At 38.1% G+C, this 18,663-nt stretch overlaps 1 protein-coding gene across 13 annotated transcripts; it reads left to right on the top strand.

Annotated features, from left to right (window-relative positions):
- The first annotated feature begins 74 nt into the window (after positions 1 to 74).
- On the top strand, positions 75 to 17,562 carry LOC111693632 (zinc finger protein 583-like). Of its 13 annotated transcripts, none has more exons than XM_023458811.1 (14): positions 76 to 270; positions 326 to 437; positions 520 to 672; positions 744 to 878; positions 961 to 1,113; positions 1,185 to 1,319; positions 1,402 to 1,554; positions 1,637 to 1,789; positions 1,861 to 1,966; positions 2,202 to 2,230; positions 2,302 to 2,436; positions 15,825 to 15,977; positions 16,048 to 16,182; positions 16,265 to 17,562. In XM_023458811.1, exons 1-14 carry the CDS (start codon positions 245 to 247, stop codon positions 17,375 to 17,377), a joined length of 2,691 nt encoding a protein of 896 aa, XP_023314579.1. In that variant the 5' UTR covers positions 76 to 244; the 3' UTR covers positions 17,378 to 17,562. The 13 variants fall into 13 exon arrangements, with proteins under 13 accessions (XP_023314585.1, XP_023314579.1, XP_023314578.1 ...); XM_023458806.1 differs by having other exon boundaries at positions 77 to 270; positions 1,861 to 1,995; positions 2,078 to 2,230; XM_023458818.1 differs by having other exon boundaries at positions 79 to 270; positions 1,861 to 1,995; positions 2,078 to 2,230; positions 16,248 to 16,368.
- The last annotated feature ends 1,101 nt before the right edge of the window (positions 17,563 to 18,663 follow it).

The following is an 18,663-nucleotide window of genomic DNA, read 5'->3' as shown; positions in this document are numbered from 1 at the left end:
TCGTGTAAACTAATTGTACGCCTAAGTGAATGATATTTTCATTACGATCTGGGTATAATATTATTTACTAGTCAGTGGCTACTTATCCTTGTACAAAACTGTTTACGCTCAGTCGCTATTAATCATTTCCTGCTGTGTTTACAATAATATCCGTTCAAGTTTATTGGTGAAGATAAGATTAGGTGTTGGCTACTCGAGGCATCTAATTTTGAATAATTTAAGGATAAATCATTCTAACAAAGCAATGGAAAGCAGGAAGGATTTAGTTAGGTATACACTTTTTCATGCATGTCAAAGATATATTTTTAAACGATCGTTTCTTTAGTGTTGAAGGGGAGCCTCGCGACAATTGGGAAGATGTAGCCAACGAGAGTGTTGATCCGGGGATCTCGGTGAAAACTGAAATCTCTGAAGAATCATCGACGAATGAGTCATCAGTGAGTCCATTTTTCGAAATTATGTTCGGATTTCCACCATGAAAAAACTATAAACAATTTTAGAGACTCGATTCCGTTACAGGATGAAATTTCGATCGAATTGGAGACCGAAAATGTAAAACTTGAACCTAAGCCCTCATTGACGACCATCTGCCAAGCTACTGTAAAGAAGGAAAATCCGGGGTTCTCGGTGAAAACTGAAAACACTGATGAATCATCGACGAGTGAATTATCGGTAAGATCTATCTTTCGAATTTATATTCGGATTTACACAATAAAAAAACTATAACACAATTTTAATTTTAGGCTAATCCCACTATTGACTCTATGATGAAAGAGAAGCCTCGTGACAATTGCGAAGATGTAGCCGACGTGAGTGTGGATCCGGGGATCTCGGTGAAAACTGAAAACTCTGAAGAATCATCTTCGAATGAGTCATCGGTGAGTCAATTTTTCGAAATTATATTCGGATTTCCACCATGAAAAAATTATAAACAATTTTAAAGACTCGATGCCGTTACAGGATGAAATTTCGATCGAATTGGAGACCGAAAATGTAAAACTTGAACCTAAGCCCTCATCAACGAACATCTGCCAAACTAGTGTCAAGGAAGAAAATCCGGGGTTCTCGGGGAAAACTGAAAACTCTGATGAATCATCGACGAGTGAATCATCGGTAAGATCTATCTTTTGAATTCATATTCGGATTTACACAATAAAAAAACTATAACACAATTTTAATTTTAGGCTAATCCCACTAATGACTCTATGATGAAAGAGGAGCCTCGTGACAATTGCGAAGATGTAGGCGACGTTAGTGTGCATCCGGGGATCTCGGTGAAAACTGAAAACTCTGAAGAATCATCTTCGAATGAGTCATCGGTGAGTCCATTTTTCAAAATTATGTTCGGATTTCCACCATGAAAAAACTATAAACAATTTTAAAGACGCGATGCCGTTACAGGATGAAATTTCGATCGAATTGGAGACCGAAAATGTAAAACTTGAACCTAAGCCCTCATTGACGACCATCTGCCAAGCTACTGTAAAGGAAGAAAATCCGGGGTTCTCGGTGAAAACTGAAAACTCTGAAGAATCATCGTCGAATGAGTCATCGGTGAGTCTAATTTTCGAAATTATGTTCGGATTTCCACCATGAAAAAACTATAAACAATTTTAAAGACTCGATGCCGTTACAGGATGAAATTTCGATCGAATTGGAGACCAAAAATGTAAAACTTGAACCTAAGCCCTCATTGACGACCATCTGCCAAGCTACTGTAAAGGAGGAAAATCCGGGGTTCTCGATGAAAACTGAAAACTCTGATGAATCATCGACGAGTGAATTATCGGTAAGATCTATCTTTTGAATTTATATTCGGTTTTAGACCATGAAAAAACTATAACACAATTTTAATTTTAGGCTAATCTCACTAATGACTCTATGATGAAAGAGGAGCCTCGTGACAATTGCGAAGATGTAGCCGACGTTAGTGTGCATCCGGGGATCTCGGTGAAAACTGAAAACTCTGAAGAATCATCTTCGAATGAGTCATCGGTGAGTCCATTTTTCGAAATTATGTTCGGATTTCCACCATGAAAAAACTATAAACAATTTTAAAGACTCGATGCCGTTACAGGATGAAATTTCGATCGAATTGGAGACCGAAAATGTAAAACTTGAACCTAAGCCCTCATTGACGACCATCTGCCAAGCTACTGTAAAGAAGGAAAATCCGGGGTTCTCGGTGAAAACTGAAAACACTGATGAATCATCGACGAGTGAATTATCGGTAAGATCTATCTTTTGAATTTATATTCGGTTTTAGACCATGAAAAAACTATAACACAATTTTAATTTTAGGCAAATCCCACTAATGACTCTATGATGAAAGAGGAGCCTCGTGACAATTGCGAAGATGTAGCCGACGTGAGTGTTGATCCGGGGTTCTCGGTGAAAACTGAAAACTCTGATGAATCATCGATGAGTGAATCATCGGTATGATCTATCTTTTGAATTTATGTTCGGATTTCCACCATGAAAAAACTATAAACAATTTTAAAGACTCGATGCCGTTACAGGAAGAAATTTTGATCGAATTGGAGACCGAAAATGTAAAACTTGAACCTAAGCTCTCATTGACGACCATCTGCCTAGCTACTGTTAAGGAAGAAAATCCAACAAATGACTTGAATGGGAAAAGGCTTACAATTTTAATTAAAAAAGGATTCAATTACGATAGTAATCGTAAATTTACCAGAGAAGAAGCGACTTCAACGAGACAAATGAAAACGACACACAAGGGCAATGGACCACACGAATGTGAAATTTGCCATAAATCGTTTAGAAATCCAAGTAAACTTAAAGGGCACGTGAATCAAGTACATGATAAAATCAAACCTTTCCAGTGTGAAATTTGTCACAAATCATTTGGATACAGGGATGAAGTCAAGCGTCACGTGAATGTAGTACATAATCAGAGCAAACCCTTTGAGTGTGAGTTTTGTGACAAAGCATTTGGACTAAAATATCACCTTAAAAGACATATAAGTGTAGTACATAATCAGAGCAAACCCTTTGAGTGCGAGATTTGTCACAAATCATTTGGACATAGAGGTCAGCTTAATAATCACAGATATGTAGTACATTTGCAAAGCAAACCCTTTGAGTGCGAGATTTGTCAAAAATCATTTTCATGCAAGGGTAGTCTCATTAGACACAGAAAAATAGTACATGATCAGAGCGAATCCATTGAGTGTGAAATTTGTCACAAATCATTTGGAGAAAAAGGTACCCTCAAAAAACACATAAATGTTGTACATTTTCTCAGTAAACCCTTCGAGTGTGAGTTTTGTCACAAAGCATTTGGACAAAAAAGTGACCTTAAAAGACATATAAGTGCAGCACATAATCGGAGCAAACCCTTTGAGTGTGATATTTGTCACAAATCATTTGGACTAAAAAGTGACCTTAAAAGACATATAAGTGTAGTACATAATCGGAGCAAACCCTTTGAGTGTGAGATTTGTAATCACTCATTTGGACGCAATAGTAATCTCAAGAGACACATCAAAACAGTACATCTTCGGAGTTAACCCTTTGAGTGTGATATTTGTCACAAATCATTTGGATATCCTAGTGTACTCAAATCTCACGTAAAGTCAGCTCATGGACAGAGAAAATTTGAATGTTAGACTTGTCACGAGTTATTTAGTACCAAGAATTGTTTCGGAAATCACATTAATGCAGTACATAAGGAAAACAAACCTTAGAAGTTTCCCAAATTTGACGCATGCAAAGATTTAACAATTGCAAAGGTTGATAAAAAAGCTCTATCTAATAATTTTACTACTATATTATACCTCTGTGTAGCGCATTCTTTGTTAATTGAATGACTAAACATTTTTGCTTCCTCATTGAGGAAGCTTTTTTCAATTAAACTCAAAAAATAAGTGCTTATATTACTAATAAATTATCATTGGATAGAATAAAAATTTCGACAAGTCATAAGAATATGAAAATTGTCATTTTTTCAAATCATTGAATCATTCAGTTTGCTTTATTGAAATAAAAATAAAAGGTGTTTCCTCAGAGACATACAAACAAAAGACTCATATAGTTAACAGTTAACAAAAATCAGCTGTGTAAGAACAGTTGTACGATTTTTATATACACATGTAAAAATTTCATTGAATATGAAACAAGTGAAGTAGTTCCATCTAAGAAGTGTATGTACTAATGTTGAATTTGAAGGTAAAAAATTTTACAAAATAATCCAACCAAAAGATTGTGAGATTTGTCAAAAACCATGTGGATACAAAAGTGATCTCAAGAAACACATCAATACAGTACATCCTCGGAGTTAACCCTTTGAGTGTGATATTTGTCACAAATCATTTGTATACCCTAGTGTACTCAAATCTCCCGTAAAGTCAGCTCATGGACAGAGAAAATTTGAATGTTAGACTTGCCACTGGTCATTTAGCAGCAAGAAGCGTCTCGAAAATCACTTTAATGCAGTACATAAGGAAAACAAACCTTAGAAGTATGAAATTGATTTAAAATGTGTAATCTAACGGGTTATACGCTATGTAATTTAGACAACCATTGTCATGAACAATAAAGCTTTTCAAACTGTTATTCATTCGACAAAAGTATAAAAATGAAAAGTGACGGAAAATATGCTCATCAAAATTTCGAGCTTTGACTCGTCGTCGCTTATACCATATTTGCCTCGGCTACCATGTATACATACACGAGTATCTAGAACACAAGTGTATAACACGCGAACCGACAACTTTTGATAGAGTCGTCACTTTTCCCTTCTCGTCGGCTTCGCGGGACGAACTGCTTTGCAAATTATTTGCAAGGGAACGACGAAGAGTTGGCAGTGCGGTTCTTTAAGGTTATCGACGACATTCAGCAGACAGTGCAGGTCAACGCCCGGGATGAGTTGGATCAAACCTTGCTGAATCTCTGGCCCAATACTGTCGATTTACTGCTGAATCATGGTGCAGATCTGTCTAGCTTCGTTTTTCCCTCTCAGAGTTATTTCGAAGAGGTATTTAACCCGACAAATTGGATATATGCTACCAAACAATTGAGACTAGCGTCTGGCCTGTTGGCCGTTGTCGAGCGACTTGACAAAAGAGGATATGAGTTGGAAGGAAGCGAAGCCATGACGATCATGAACATTTTCGCCAAGTACGAATTGTTCGAGAAGTCAGCGAATCCTAAAATACATTCGTATGAAGACGAGATACGATTTGAATATCTTTTCGACGCGGATGAAGCAAGCGGTTGTTATCATTGTCATGAGTGGAGAGAAAGAAGATTTCGATGATCGCGAGGAGGAAGTGTGGAACTTTTTGAGAGAAGCAAAACTGACACTGTCGCTCTATACGAACTGGTCCGTTCGCGACCCGAAAAAGCGACGAAACTACTCACATGTTCAGACTGCTACATGAGTTGTCGCGTTTGAGAAGCATAAAGAACCATGAACGATGCTTCGGACATTGTTGCTTGCATCTGTGCGAGATAATGTCGAGAGGATTTTTTCGGCAATGGGCACACGGTCCGTTTCTCAAACTGACGCGCTACCCACTGCCGATTCTCTGCTGCGATATGATCATTGAGCGCCTGATGAACCAAGATTTATATTATGTTTGCGTCGCGACGGAAAGCCAAAGCTCTCAATGTTCATCAGCATAATTTGCATTATTTTTTTATGTCTTATGATATTAATTGTGAATCACATTTTCTATATCATGTAAATAAATCAGTTTAAAATTGAATTTTGATTTTATTTCTTATACACCCACGATTTGAAGTAAAAGATATCAATACTCATTGTTTCTATTCAACCGCAGCAATACGTTTTGGTATCAGTTGAAAAAAATGGTTTCAAGAAAAACGCGTTCTAAGTTTCGCTCTGTTCTCATATCGAGCGCGCGAGTCTCTCTTCGCTTAATCGGCTTAGTCCAGTCCAATTAGATCTGACTCTATGTTAAAAGTGAAAAAATTCGCAACCGGAGTTTCTCACCGGGATTCGTTAGGTTTCGATGTTAGGAATGAAGTAATAACAAATGCCACAGTTGAGTCGATTGGAATATAAACAATTGGGCCCTTTGAAATGACGAAAAATCGGTTTTTTGACTACAGATTGAAAACGGTACGTTGTATGAAAAAAAGTTTCAAACAAAAGTTGTAGATCTTTGCAAGACCTTTAATTTGAGATAGAGAACGTCAAAATCGGTTAATTTGTTTATCCGATAGCTCCAAAAAACCTCAAAATATGACCGTTTTTTTCAATTGTTTATAAGTTTGCAATAAATAAAGCTAGGGTAACGAAACTCTAGGGATATGAAGCTCTTGTCATGACGAACAAAACGCTTTTTTCATTTTTGCGCTAAGTGCATTATTTATCGAGTTATTCAATTTGTTTATTAAAAACACCTCAATTGTCAATAACAAAAAAAGCGACTTACAGACATCGCAAAAGGATCTGGGCGGGCTTAAATTAAAGGTAATTACTTCTATTTTTGTAATCTATGATAATAATAACATATTTTTATTATTTACTGCTCGAAAAATGAACAAATAAAAAGCCTTAAAAAAAAAGTATAAACAAATAAGTTTTGCTAGCTGAATAAATGCTACACAAAAATAAAAACTTCAGAAACGGAAAACTGACATTTTTCTGCAAATTTTAAAAAAAAATACACTTCTCTAAGTGCAATAGGAAGCGAGTTAGGATTTTTTTTTTTAAAAATCACTGCTACCGTAATTGTTTATATTAATAACTGAAATTTATACATATTATCAATGGAAAACTAAAGTTTCAGATGCGATTATTTGCAACTTTCAAATATGATTATTATTGTAATTATAATATGTTGAATATCGCATCAATTAATGCTGCTCTAGCGACAGTCTATGCGACGAGGGAGGGGGAAGCTCGCTCGAGGCCAGCTCTCGCGCGACAAAAATTAAATCTTACGTTTCAAAATTGTTTGCGCTGTAAAAATTTTCGATATCTCAGCTTCCGATGCACCTAGAGAGTTGAATTTTTTTTTATTTTAAAGGTATTGAAAAATAATTAACAATGGTAATGTTTATAAATAATTCAAGTCATTGGAAATCTAGTAAAATTGACTTTTAATGTTTCCTTTTTTTCAGCGATATTTATTAACGTACTCTTGTATTGGATAAATTATTTGTTATAGCTTATTTGATAATAATAATTTTTATTCATACAAAAACTTCTATTCATATGACAAAAATGACAATAAATTTCAATCGATCAATATCATTACACAATTATATATCAGTATAATTCATTTTAATTTTGCCGGCGATTTAATCAATTTGCCTTTTAGATGAGAGCGAAGAAGAAACGGATATTGATAGTAGCTCTGATGAAACAAATACCGGGCACGTTGCAAAAAAAGCAAAATTAAAATGAATTATACTGATATATAATTGTGTAATGATATTGATCGATTGAAATTTATTGTCATTTTTGTCATATGAATAGAAGTTTTTGTATGAATAAAAATTATTATTATCAAATAAGCTATAACAAATAATTTATCCAATACAAGAGTACGTTAATAAATATCGCTGAAAAAAAGGAAACATTAAAAGTCAATTTTACTAGATTTCCAATGACTTGAATTATTTATAAACATTACCATTGTTAATTATTTTTCAATACCTTTAAAATAAAAAAAAATTCAACTCTCTAGGTGCATCGGAAGCTGAGATATCGAAAATTTTTACAGCGCAAACAATTTTGAAACGTAAGATTTAATTTTTGTCGCGCGAGAGCTGGCCTCGAGCGAGCTTCCCCCTCCCTCGTCGCATAGACTGTCGCTAGAGCAGCATTAATTGATGCGATATTCAACATATTATAATTACAATAATAATCATATTTGAAAGTTGCAAATAATCGCATCTGAAACTTTAGTTTTCCATTGATAATATGTATAAATTTCAGTTATTAATATAAACAATTACGGTAGCAGTGATTTTTTAAAAAAAAAATCCTAACTCGCTTCCTATTGCACTTAGAGAAGTGTATTTTTTTTAAAATTTGCAGAAAAATGTCAGTTTTCCGTTTCTGAAGTTTTTATTTTTGTGTAGCATTTATTCAGCTAGCAAAACTTATTTGTTTATACTTTTTTTTTAAGGCTTTTTATTTGTTCATTTTTCGAGCAGTAAATAATAAAAATATGTTATTATTATCATAGATTACAAAAATAGAAGTAATTACCTTTAATTTAAGCCCGCCCAGATCCTTTTGCGATGTCTGTAAGTCGCTTTTTTTGTTATTGACAATTGAGGTGTTTTTAATAAACAAATTGAATAACTCGATAAATAATGCACTTAGCGCAAAAATGAAAAAAGCGTTTTGTTCGTCATGACAAGAGCTTCATATCCCTAGAGTTTCGTTACCCTAGCTTTATTTATTGCAAACTTATAAACAATTGAAAAAAACGGTCATATTTTGAGGTTTTTTGGAGCTATCGGATAAACAAATTAACCGATTTTGACGTTCTCTATCTCAAATTAAAGGTCTTGCAAAGATCTACAACTTTTGTTTGAAACTTTTTTTCATACAACGTACCGTTTTCAATCTGTAGTCAAAAAACCGATTTTTCGTCATTTCAAAGGGCCCAATTGTTTATATTCCAATCGACTCAACTGTGGCATTTGTTATTACTTCATTCCTAACATCGAAACCTAACGAATCCCGGTGAGAAACTCCGGTTGCGAATTTTTTCACGTTCAAAACTAATTGGACTGGACTAGCTGTAACCTTTTTTTTTTTAATTTTCTTCGAAAACTCTAAAGGATTTTTTTTGCAATGTTACGGAACTTTTCTAAGTGAACTAATCTCTTTTTATTTTAATTTTCAATGGAAATTTACCCTCGACTGAAAATTTGACTTTTCAATTGACTTGGTCATTTTCATAACCCGTGAAACAAGAATTAGAGAGAAAGGTCAATGATGAGTTACATTCGGGCGCTTTTAGCAACTAGTTTTTTTTCACTCTTGTAAAAATTTTTTCTAGGCGCAAACATATATAAATCTAAGGCTCAGTTCACCCTTACAATTCAAGTCTATGTAACCCTAATTATAAAATTACTAGTGATATGAAGCGCGCTCGCGCGCGCCACCTAATCAAGTTGAAATTAAAATTACCAATGACTTACAAATATAAACATTTAAGCAAACGCCACTTTTAAATTTTCCCACTAAAATAATTATGTGAACGACCAGCGCGAGATTCCGACCAATTATGAAGCGAGGCGCAGTTACTGCTCGACCAATGAGGTGACGAATAAAACGACTTCACATCATTTTTTTAAGGAAGGAGATGAAATACACATAAGTTCATAAAAATAAAAAAAAACATTCGGACGCTTGATCGATTGGTTATTACTCGTGTGCCGTACTGACCCGTGGGCCGTGAGTCTGCTCACACGCTTCTATGCTGTGCCGAGACGCATGCCTTTTGCTTAACCTCTGCGCAGTGTATCTCTGTCTCTCTTACTCGCAGGCCGCAGCTCGCTTGTCTCGCGCCCTGCACCGAGCGTGTTCGTGCGTGTAGGTTTGTTATAAACTATAACGAGCAACGACTCAAACACAGTTCGATCTCGTGCGCGCATTTCAGTACACGCTACGACGCCGTTACGTCAACAAAGAACTAGATCGCGTCGAGTGTCAACCGCAGTCAGTGATTATTGTGAAAAAGTGAAGGCAATGGAGTTTATGAACGATGGTCATTTGAGAAAACTCAAGAGAATGCGAGGCAGGGTTAATTGGAAGGTCAGTAAGCAGAGAGATGAACTTTGCGAAGAATTTTCTATACTGGCTCAAACTTGGAAGGGCCAACTCCCTCGTCTCCAGGATATTTTTCGAAAGGAAGAAATGGATTGGATTCTATCGGAGTACAAAATAGTACTCGGCTTTGTGGTTAGTTGTGGTTACAAGGACGAGCCCTACGTAGATAGAAATGGCGCGCTATGTTCGCGTCGTTCTACAGCGCTGCACTGGGCGTTCAGACGCGGAGATGATCTCCGCAGGGTTCTTACTCTGTTTCAAATATACTACAGATGCGACGTTAATTACACCGACGGAGGTGGATTGACGCATTTCCACGTGGCCTGCGAGTACGGCCTCGACTCGGTCGTTGTGCGCTTCCTCGAGCACGGAGCAGATCCTAATCTCATCGTGCCAGAAACAAATGATACGCCGCTACTGTTGGCTCTGGCGCGGGGCCACTCGGAGGTGGCACGACCGCTGCTGAGAAGAGGCGCCAGTCCGAACTCGGTCAACAACAAGGGGCTGACACCTCTACACGTTATTTGCAGAAATTACCACGATGGATTGACGGATGTGTTATTCGGGATAAACGATGATATCCAGCAGACGATCAACGTTCGGGACAGCGAGGGTAGAACACCATTGCACTTGGCATTGCAATTCGTGCGAAAAGGCATCGCGAAGGTAGCCGAATGGTTGCTGACAAGAGGCGCCGATCCCAACTTGGTCAACGAGACGGGCTTGACACCACTGCAACTTATTTGCAAGAGAGACGAGGACGACGATGAAGACTTGGCGGAGTTGTTTTTCGAGGTTATCGACGACATTCAGCAAATCAACGCCCGAGATGAGTTGGGTCGAACGCCGCTACAATGGGCCGTGCTGAATCTCTGGCCTAATACCGTCGATTTACTTTTGAGCTGTGGTGCCGATCTGTCTAGCTTGGTTTTTCCCACTTCGAGTCAATTCAACGAGAGATTCAGGCAGTACCAGTGGCCTGGTTCGTTGCCTATTTTTAAATTAAGACTAGTGTCCAGTGCTTTGGCCGTCGTCGAGTGTCTCGAAAAAAGAGGATACCACCTGGACCGAATTGACGCCCTAACGATCATGAAATCGTTTGCTGAAAATGGACTGTTCGAGGAGTCTACCAAAAAATGTTGCTACGACGACGAGAAGTATGTGAGCCATCCATGGATGCGATTTGACGATCGTTATTTGGAGGAAGAAGAGGAAGAGAGATCATTTTATAATGATCATAGCGAGGAGGAAGAAGATGAACGATTTAATTATTTTTATCGTGAAGAGGAGGAAGAAGAGAGACTATATGATCTTGGTTATTATGTTGAGGAGGAGGAACGATTTGATCATTTTTATCGTGAGGAGGAAGAATACGAGGACGGCGAGAGACAATTTTTTCAAGGTTATCGTGAGGAGGAAGACTACGAAGAGGACGATAGACGATTTGTTCAAGGTTATCGTGAGGAGGAAGAGGAAGACGAGGAGGTGGAGGCTGAATATTTCACGACGAAAGCAAAGAATTTAATGATAAATCCGAGTCTCTCGCTTTACGAATTAATCCGTTTGCGACCCGAACAGGCGGCGAAACTAGTCGCGTATTCGGACTACTACGAGCTGTCGCGTTCGAAAAATGAGCCAAAACTTCTATTTTTTCAAGATTGTTGCTTGCATCTGTGTGAGATAATGTCGAGAAAATTTTTCCAGCGATGGGCACTGAATCCTCTACTGAAGCTGACGCACTACCGATTACCAATTCTCTGCTGTGATATAATCATCAAGCAGCTAATGAACCAAGATTTATATCGTATTTTTTTGGCGACTGAAAGCCAACACTCTTGATGCCAATCAACATAATTTACAGTACTTTTAATGTTTTGTGTTATTACATGTGTCAGATTTACCATGTCAATCAAATAAATAAATATAAAAAATCAATCTCTTTTTTTTTATTGACAAAATCACCATCGTTTGAAGTAAAAGAACTCGAATTGTGTATATATTTTTTCGTTCAACCGCAGCGACACGTGCCACAACGCAACATCGAGTAAAGTGTCTTAATCGAGCGTAATCAAACGGCATGTGCCGCTACACCACTGAACTAGTCTGCACCTTATAACGCGTAAAATGCAAAATACACCAATGCTCGCGTCTTGTAACAAGCAAACTTATACTATAATATACCTCGTTCGTTTTTATCCTTATGCAATGATTAATGCATTTCATCCGCGACATAAGCCACCGTCGCCGTGCCGATCGCTTATCAATCTGTTCGACCACAGTGTAACGTGTGCAGCTCGTGCACCGATTCTCGTTATAAGTACATACACACATACTTACTTGCTGTGTGTATGTGTGTCTGCATAGTGCATAGGAAGTCGCTAAAAGAACTACTCTGCGAACGCTGCTAAAAATGCTTCTATTCTTTCGATGTATATAGGCAGTGCAAACGTTGAGTAAAAGAAAAAAAGACGCAAAGCCATTTGTCTTCTGGCTCTCGCCGGGGCAACGGTTTTATTATTATTATTATTATATATATACGGCTGATATACATTTCGCTTATTGTCGATTTTTAATTATAATTTTATCGGTTCGTTTATCCGCTCAAATTGCCCAACGATAATAATATCATTTATGACTGTATCATAGTTCTCTCTCTCTCTTTCGCTCTCGACGGTGCAGTGTATACACTCAGATCTGCAGCAGCAGCACCACAGAGATACACATACTTTAATCGACCTCATTCAATCTTTGGCTATGATATTTCTCAAACTCATATTTATATGTATATATCACTGTAACCGCGCGCGCGCACTGATAATGTTGAAGAAATATCACTCGCATTAATCAATGGACATTCGCGCGAGGCAGCTGCAAATACACACGTACTTACTCACATATCTGGGCACGCAGAAAGAATCTTTATTTTGATTTAATTAATAATCCGCGAGTTATTTATAACGCGTATACCTTTGCGCGCGCTTTTACCGCGCTCGCACCTACTTCGCGCCCAGATGTATCTTCGGCATTGGGCCCCCAGCCTTCGTGCACGAATTGCCAAGAGAGAGAGAGAGACAGATGAAAAAAAGAACGAGCTATCTGTGCACTTATAAGCCGTGGCAGCGGCGCGGCGGTTCTATGACGAGAAAAGTCGCGCGAGGAATATGACAAAAAAAAAATAGAGGCAGAGAAACTCTCAAAGTGCATTAGCCTCGTGAACTTGATCGCGATACATCTGCGCGCGTAGCGCCTCTAATGTGTGTCTGCGCGCGTATATGTATACGTAAGAGTGCGTTTGTACGTTTATACGTAGAGAGAGAGACACGTAGGAAGCGCAGAAAGCACAAAGTTGTCGACTTGTTTACTGTTATACATATAGAAAGAGGGAGAGAGATACTTTTCTAATACAGCCGTACTTGCTATATTAACGACGAAAGCTTTCTCTCGCGTCAACTCGAGCCCTTCGGACTTACATCGCGCGAGAAAAACGGCAAAAAAAAGGACAGACGAGCGAGGCATGAATCTCGTCGTGGAGCAGCGCGTCGAGGCTTTAAAAGCTGCTGCTGCTGTTTCTGCGCCCGTATAATAATGGTTGGACTCGGGAGTCTCGCTCGACGCCGATCGCTAATTAAAAAGTCACGGGCAATTCGAGTGTAAATGTGTTGCTGCTGCTGCTGCCTCCCTTTGTGCTGCTGCTGCATCATGTGCAAGTATTCAACGTATATATATATACACAAGCAGCAGCTCGTCGAGCTGTGGTCGTCCTTGCCGATATTCTCGAATCCTGTCCGTTCGCTTATTATTATACACGTACATACATAGCGCGAGGGCGTGGCCATTTTATATAAAAGCTGCTATACTTTTCACTCGCGATATGTACAACGTAGACATACGTACACATATATATATTCGTATATCCGCGCGCATTTGATCGCGCGCAGACCAGGACCCGTACTTATGATATACTCTTTATAATACGACTCGACTTTGATGTTTTCAAAAAAAATCCCCGTACTTGTACGCGTAATACGACGATCGTCGCGCGACGCACTCATTTTTATAACGATTCTGTAATATTGCCACTGGCTGCTGCTGCTGTTGCTTTTGCGGAGTTGCGTGCGCGCTTTTTTTCTCTCCTCTTACCTGCGCGCGGACTTTCACCGTGTATATAGCGATTCGTCGCGCGCGTCTTTGTTTCTTCGGGGGAGCGATCGCAATAAGCGACTTTTGCTCCTGCGCGAAATTCAATCGTCTCTCTCTCTCTCTCTCTCTCTCTCTCTCCCTCGTTTGTCTCATTGTTGATCAATACAACCGTATCCCGTATCGATGTGCTTCATGCGTTGGTGCACTCGATATAAACTTCGGCTCCAAAATGTATATGAATGTAAGCATTTCAAATGGAAGTGAAATGAAAACACTGGATTCTTTTTTAATCTAAGCACAAAAATCATGCCTACCGCAGGACAACAGGATGCTCGAGGAAAACTCATAGAAAATTAACAATTTCCAATATTTTCATCTGAAAAATTTTTTACGGCTTTTCTAATAAATAAACTTTATTGTGTAAAATTTTCAAGTTGATTAAACTTTTCGTTTTTAAAATATAATTTTTCAAAAAAAAAAAAAAAAAGTGTCCGTCACACAAAGCTATGTAAAAGGGGCATGCATTTTTTGCTTCCTCGTTTTTTCAAAAATTTTCAAAAATGAAATACAAATTTTCCCCTTAATAATCAAACCCTTTTATTAATATAATTTTTAATGAGGAAGCTCTTTGCCAATAAATTGGCAGAGGTTTTTAATTTCGAAGCGCGTGACTAATGCCTCGTCTATGCGCGAAAACGGGTGTACGATACGCGCGCGCGTTCCACCGATATTAGCATGAACCTGCCCATGTTTTTCGAGGCCGGGAGCAGGATCTTTTAATTATAAATTTGACGTAATAATAAAGTTCATGGTCGTTCTTAAAGCAGTTTGCTCTTTTTTCCCAGTATTTTTTCGATGAGTGTGATAATTACACTTGTGACCCTTTGACAAGTGCAACGAATCGGACTTTATTTTTTGGATTAAATGACTAAGTCCGAAAAAATTTCCTTCCACTTCACGTATGATTCAACATATCATTTTGATTCGAGCCTATACCAAATAGCTTTCTCTATGAGGGAGCAAAATTTTACGAAATAAAAGTTAATACTAAAATTAAAAGTAGTTGACGTTCTGCGATGGGCCGTTGTTTCTGTACGAGCAAGAGCTTTTGTTGCCCGACTTTGCCCGAATTTTGAGCTCTAGCTGCAGCTCATTTTTCGGCTGGACGTACAATCGATACTCGTTGTCCGTTTACAACCGAAACTTATTTAACTGACCACAAAAGTATCTAGTAATTATTATATCAATTTTTTAACATTTTCATTCATTTCTTTATTTAAACATGATCACCAGTTTGTGTCAAACAAGAATACTTTTCTTACTATAAAATTACATTTTTGGTATATTAATTAAAATGCGCATAATTATTAGTTGAGGCATTATTGTGTGCTGAGAAAATGATATTTTCGTTACGATCTCGGTATAATGTTGTTATTTACATGTCAGTGGCTACTCATCGTTGTACAAAACTGTTTACGCTCAGTCGCTATTAATCATTTCCTGCTGTAGGAAGTGTTTACAATAATATCCGTTCAAGTTTATTGGTGAAAATAAGATTAGGTGTTGGCTACTCGAGGCATCTAATTTTGAATAATTTAAGGATAAATCATTCTAACGAAGGGATGGCAAGCCGAAAGGACTTAGTTAGGTATACACTTTTTCATGCATGTCAAAGATATATTTTTAAACGATCGTTTCTTTAGTGTTGAAGAGGAGCCTCGTGACAATCGGGAAGATGTAGCCAACGAGAGTGTCGATCCGGGGTTCTTGGTGAAAACTGAAAACTCTGATGAATCATCGACGAATGAGTCATCGGTGAGTCCAATTTTCGAAATTATGTTCGGATTTCCACCATGAAAAAATTATAAACAATTTTAAAGACTCGATGCCGTTACAGGATGAAATTTCGATCGAATTGGAGACCGAAAATGTAAAACTTGAACCTAAGCCCTCATTGACGACCATCTGCCAAGCTACTGTAAAGGAAGAAAATCCGGGGTTCTCGGTGAAAACTGAGAACTCTGATGAATCATCGACGAGTGAATCATCGGTAAGATCTATCTTTTGAATTTATATTCGGATTTCCACCATGAAAAAACTATAAACAATTTTAATTTTAGGCTAATCCCACTAATGACTCTATGATGAAAGAGGAGCCTCGTGACAATTGCGAAGATGTAGCCGACGTGAGTGTGGATCCGGGGTTCTCGGTGAAAACTGAAAACTCTGAAGAATCATCTTCGAATGAGTCATCGGTGAGTCCATTTTTCGAAATTATGTTCGGATTTCCACCATGAAAAAACTATAAACAATTTTAAAGACTCGATGCCGTTACAGGAAGAAATTTTGATTGAATTGGAGACCGAAAATGTAAAACTTGAACCTAAGCCCTCATTGACGACCATCTGCCTAGCTACTGTTAAGGAAGAAAATCCAACAAATGACTTGAATGGGAAAAGGCTTACAATTTTAATTAAAAAAGGATTCAATTACGATAGTAATCGTAAATTTACCACAGAAGAAGCGACTTCAACGAGACAAATGAAAACGACACACAAGGGCAATGGACCACTTGAATGTGAAATTTGCCATAAATCGTTTAGAAATCCAAGTAAACTTAAAGAGCACGTGAATCAAGTACATGATAAAATCAAACCTTTCCAGTGTGAAATTTGTCACAAATCATTTGGATACAGGGGTGGCGTCAAGCGTCACGTGAATGTAGTACATAATCAGAGCAAACCCTTTGAGTGTGAGTTTTGTGACAAAGCATTTGGACTAAAAAGTGACCTTAAAAGACATATAAGTGTAGTACATAATCAGAGCAAATCCTTTGAGTGCGAGATTTGTCACAAATCATTTGGACATAGAGGTCAGCTTAAAAATCACAGATATGTAGTACATTTGCAAAGCAAACCCTTTGAGTGCGAGATTTGTCAAAAATCATTTTCAAGCAAGAGTAATCTCATTAGACACAGAAAAATAGTACATGATCAGAGCCAATCCTTTGAGTGTGAGTTTTGTGACAAAGCATTTGGACTAAAAAGTGACCTTAAAAGACATATAAGTGCAGTACATAATCGGAGCAAACCCTTTGAGTGTGATATTTGTCACCAGTCATTTGGATACAAGGGTGACCTCAAAAAGCACATAACAACAGTACATAACGGTAGCAAACCCTTTGAGTGTGATATTTGTCACAAAACATTTAGACTAAAAAGTGATCTTAAAAGACATATAAGTGCAGTACATAATCGGAGCAAGCCCTCCGAGTGTGATATTTGTCACAAATCATTTGGACGAAAAAGTCATCTCGCAATTCATATTCAGGCAGTACACCTTCGGAGTAAATGCTTTGAGTGTGAAATTTGTCACAAATCATTTGGATACCCTAGTGTACTCAAATCTCACGTAAAGTCAGCTCATGGACAGAGAAAATTTGAATGTTAGACTTGCCACAGGTCATTTAGCAGCAAGAAGCGTCTCGAAAATCACATTAATGCAGTACATAAGGAAAACAAACCTTAGAAGTATGAAATTGATTTAAAATTTGTAATCAAACGGGTTATACGCTATGTAATTTTAGACAACCATTGTCATGAACGATAAAGCTTTGCAAACTGTTATCCATTCGACATAAGTATAAAAATGAAAAATGACGGTAAATATGCTCATCAAATTTTCGAGCTTTGACTCGTCGTCGCGAAACGAATACGATACAAATCTTTGCTGGTTATAGCTGCTCGTCGATCGTGTTGCAGCGAAGAATCGGCGAACGATATCGCGTCAGCCCCAAGAGTGGACTCCAAGCAATCGACATTGTATCATAGCAGACGAGAGAGAGAGAGACAGACAGACGGAGATTATAAACGACGCTGCCGGTATAAAGAAGTTTCGCTTCGGAAGCCTTTTTTCTCGCGAAATACATTTGCATTATCAATATGGTTTGTCTCGCGCTCTCGCGACGACGACGATAATCGCGTATACCATATTTGCCTCGGCTACCATATATTATACATACACGAGTATCTAGAACACGAATGTATAACACGCGAACCGACAACTTTTGATATAGTCGTCACTTTTCACCTCTCGTCGGCTTCGCGGGCGTTAACACGCGGCAATTTCGCGATCGAAGCGAATGAAAAAAGAAACTGGAATGCGCCCATATATATATATTCGCGTTCGTTCGTACGGTGTGTCAATTTTGTGGCGTATATACAGGCAATGTATAATAATGTGCAAGCGCCTATGTCGTATGGTACATTTTGCTCTTGTATTAACAACGACGCGTGTGTTGTTGTTAATGTCGATGTTTTTGTCGGCCGCGACGCCGCCGTACGCGCGATATTCCCCCGCGCGACGAAAACTGCATCGCGATACACAGATATGCCGCTGCGGATAGATCGTGGCGTTGCGCGCGCAAATAAATCGTTATCACTCGATGCTTATCGGATTGATTTTTTGTCCATGTCTAGTTTTACGGTTGAATATCTAATAAATATTCGTCGATTAATCGCGATTCTTTGATCGGAAATAATCTCAAAATGAATCGAAATTTCAACGATGCTGAATCGATCGTTGCACAAATTGCGGCGAGGATAATTTCGTTCACTTCGCGGTTCACACGTTACGCGTATATACCTTTCGAGCGAGAGGCGCTTCTATACATGGATAATATATAGGTTCCTCGGTAATAGACACGCATCCATATGTGCGGCATTATTTCGCAAATT

This window comes from Trichogramma pretiosum, unplaced genomic scaffold (genome assembly GCF_000599845.2).
Source record: "Trichogramma pretiosum strain Unisexual culture from Peru unplaced genomic scaffold, Tpre_2.0 scaffold25, whole genome shotgun sequence".
Lineage (NCBI taxonomy): Eukaryota > Metazoa > Arthropoda > Insecta > Hymenoptera > Trichogrammatidae > Trichogramma > Trichogramma pretiosum.
The sequence above is the reverse complement of the archived record's forward strand: the minus strand, read 5'-3'. Positions and strand labels throughout refer to the sequence as shown.